The sequence below is a fragment of the Crocuta crocuta genome, unplaced genomic scaffold (genome assembly GCF_008692635.1).
Source record: "Crocuta crocuta isolate KB4526 unplaced genomic scaffold, BGI_CrCroc_1.0 scaffold110, whole genome shotgun sequence".
Lineage (NCBI taxonomy): Eukaryota > Metazoa > Chordata > Mammalia > Carnivora > Hyaenidae > Crocuta > Crocuta crocuta.
In genome coordinates this window covers 2431356-2433082 of record NW_027527386.1, presented here as the reverse complement: position 1 = coordinate 2433082, position 1727 = coordinate 2431356, and the positions used below count along the sequence as shown (strand labels likewise).

At 67.3% G+C, this 1727-nt stretch overlaps 1 protein-coding gene across 1 annotated transcript in view; it reads right to left on the bottom strand.

The window, feature by feature from the left end:
- Positions 1–223: 223 nt before the first annotated feature.
- The window catches only part of MATK (megakaryocyte-associated tyrosine kinase), a 6681-nt gene continuing 5177 nt past the window's right edge, over positions 224–1727 (bottom strand). The window contains exons 9-13 of the mRNA XM_077751764.1: positions 1622–1725; positions 1462–1535; positions 1111–1306; positions 743–829; positions 224–649 (exon numbers count right to left, since the gene is read on the bottom strand). Of these exons, the coding sequence (XP_077607890.1) occupies positions 410–649; positions 743–829; positions 1111–1306; positions 1462–1535; positions 1622–1725 (701 nt within the window). The 3' untranslated portion in view covers positions 224–409. The remainder of the gene's footprint in view (positions 650–742; positions 830–1110; positions 1307–1461; positions 1536–1621; positions 1726–1727) is intronic.

Genomic DNA, 1727 nt, shown 5'->3' with positions numbered 1-1727 from the left:
GCCCACAGGGCTGCTGTGATGCCTGGGGGCTCTCCTGACTCCATCCCGGGGGACTTGTGTCCCCAGTGGTGGCCGCGGGGGCCCAGCTGGGTAGGCCCCTCAGTGGGCAGACTGCCGGCAGGCAGATGGTCCTGGGCTGAGTGCCGAGGGTGCCCCGGCACTACCCCCTGGGGCGAAGGGCACCAGTGGCCGCAGAGAGACTCAGACACCCTCAGTCCTTGGAATCAGTCTTTATGGAAGCGGTAATCCCTCGCCTCCCCGGGTCCGTGGTGTCCGCGGGCTGCCCGGAGCCCCCCACCTGGGCCACCTGGGCAGCGCGCTGGCCTTGACCCTCCTCGGGCCTGGCCTGTCCCCCCCACCCTGCACCCTCCACTCTGTCCTCTGGGGCCCAAGGCCCCACCAGGCAGGGTCAGGGCTCCTGGCCTCGGGGCGAGGAGGAAGTGTCCGTGTCCTGGGCCCCTGCGGGGGCCAGGGTCCCCACGCTGCGCAGCTCGCGGCCCAGCTTCTCCGCCAGCTTCCGGAAGGGCGGCCGGCGGGCGGGCTCAGCCTCCCAGCAGCTGCCCATGAGGGCGTGGATGGGACCCGGGCAGCCTTCGGGGGGCTCCATGCGGTACCCCTTCTCCACGGCCTCTGACACTTCCTTCAGCGACTGCGGGCAGAGGGCACGCCAGCATGGCTGGGGTCAGAGCCATGGTGCCCAGACCCGCAGGGGACCCGGCGCCTCCCCCCAGACCCCACTCACCATCTTGGGGTATGGAGCCCGGCCGTATGAGAAAACCTCCCAGAGAAGCACCCCGAAACTCCACACATCCGACTTGCTGGAGAACTTCTGTGGGGCCCAGAACTAGGGTGAGGAGGGAGCCCCAACAGCTTCTGCTCCAGTCCCTGCTTCCTCCAGGAAGTCCCCTGGGCTGACCTTCACTCTTTGGTCTCCTCCCGATAGACCGACCCCTCCAAGTCTTCCCCGACTGAGCGGAACTCAGACTCAGTGTGGGGAGGACCCTGGTTATTCTGGCCCTCGGCACTGAGCCCAAGGCTGTTTCAGAAATGGGGAAACTGAGGCCCAGATAGAGTCACAGAAGGAAGGGTCCCAGGGCAGAGGGGGCTCACCCCGTGTTTGAGAGCCTCGGGCGCCGTCCACTTGACCGGCAGCCTGCTTGAGTCCAGCCCCTTCCGCTCGGCTTTAGCCAGGCCGAAGTCACTGACCTTGGCCACCAGGTCCTCAGAGATGAGGATGTTGCGGGCGGCGAGGTCTCTGTGCACCAGCTTCTTGCTCTCCAGATGCTCCATGCCCTCGGCCACGTGCCTGGGGGGGGCAGGGCACGGGGGCCGCAGGGCTGGGAGGATGCTCGGCGGCTGGACCGCAGACTCTCAAGGCCAGGCTCCTCCCACTTTGCGCCTCAGTCTTCCTTTGTCCTTAGAAAGGACCCCCCCCCCTGCTCCCCCCGGAGCCCCACTCACAAGGAAAACTGCAGGAGCTGGGGCGTGCTCACAAGGGCTCGGCCTCGCGTCCGTAGAAAGTTCACCAGGTTGCCCTGTGGGGAACGGAGATGGGCCTGGGGGCCTCGAGGCCGCTCCGCTGCCCCCCCAACCCTGGTCCCTCGTCCGGCCCCACCCCCACCTTGCTCACGTGCTCCATGACGATGTAGAGCCCCTGGTGCAGAATCACACCCAGCAGGCGCACCAGGTTCCTGTGCTGTATCTTCCTGGGGACAGGCAGGCAGGCC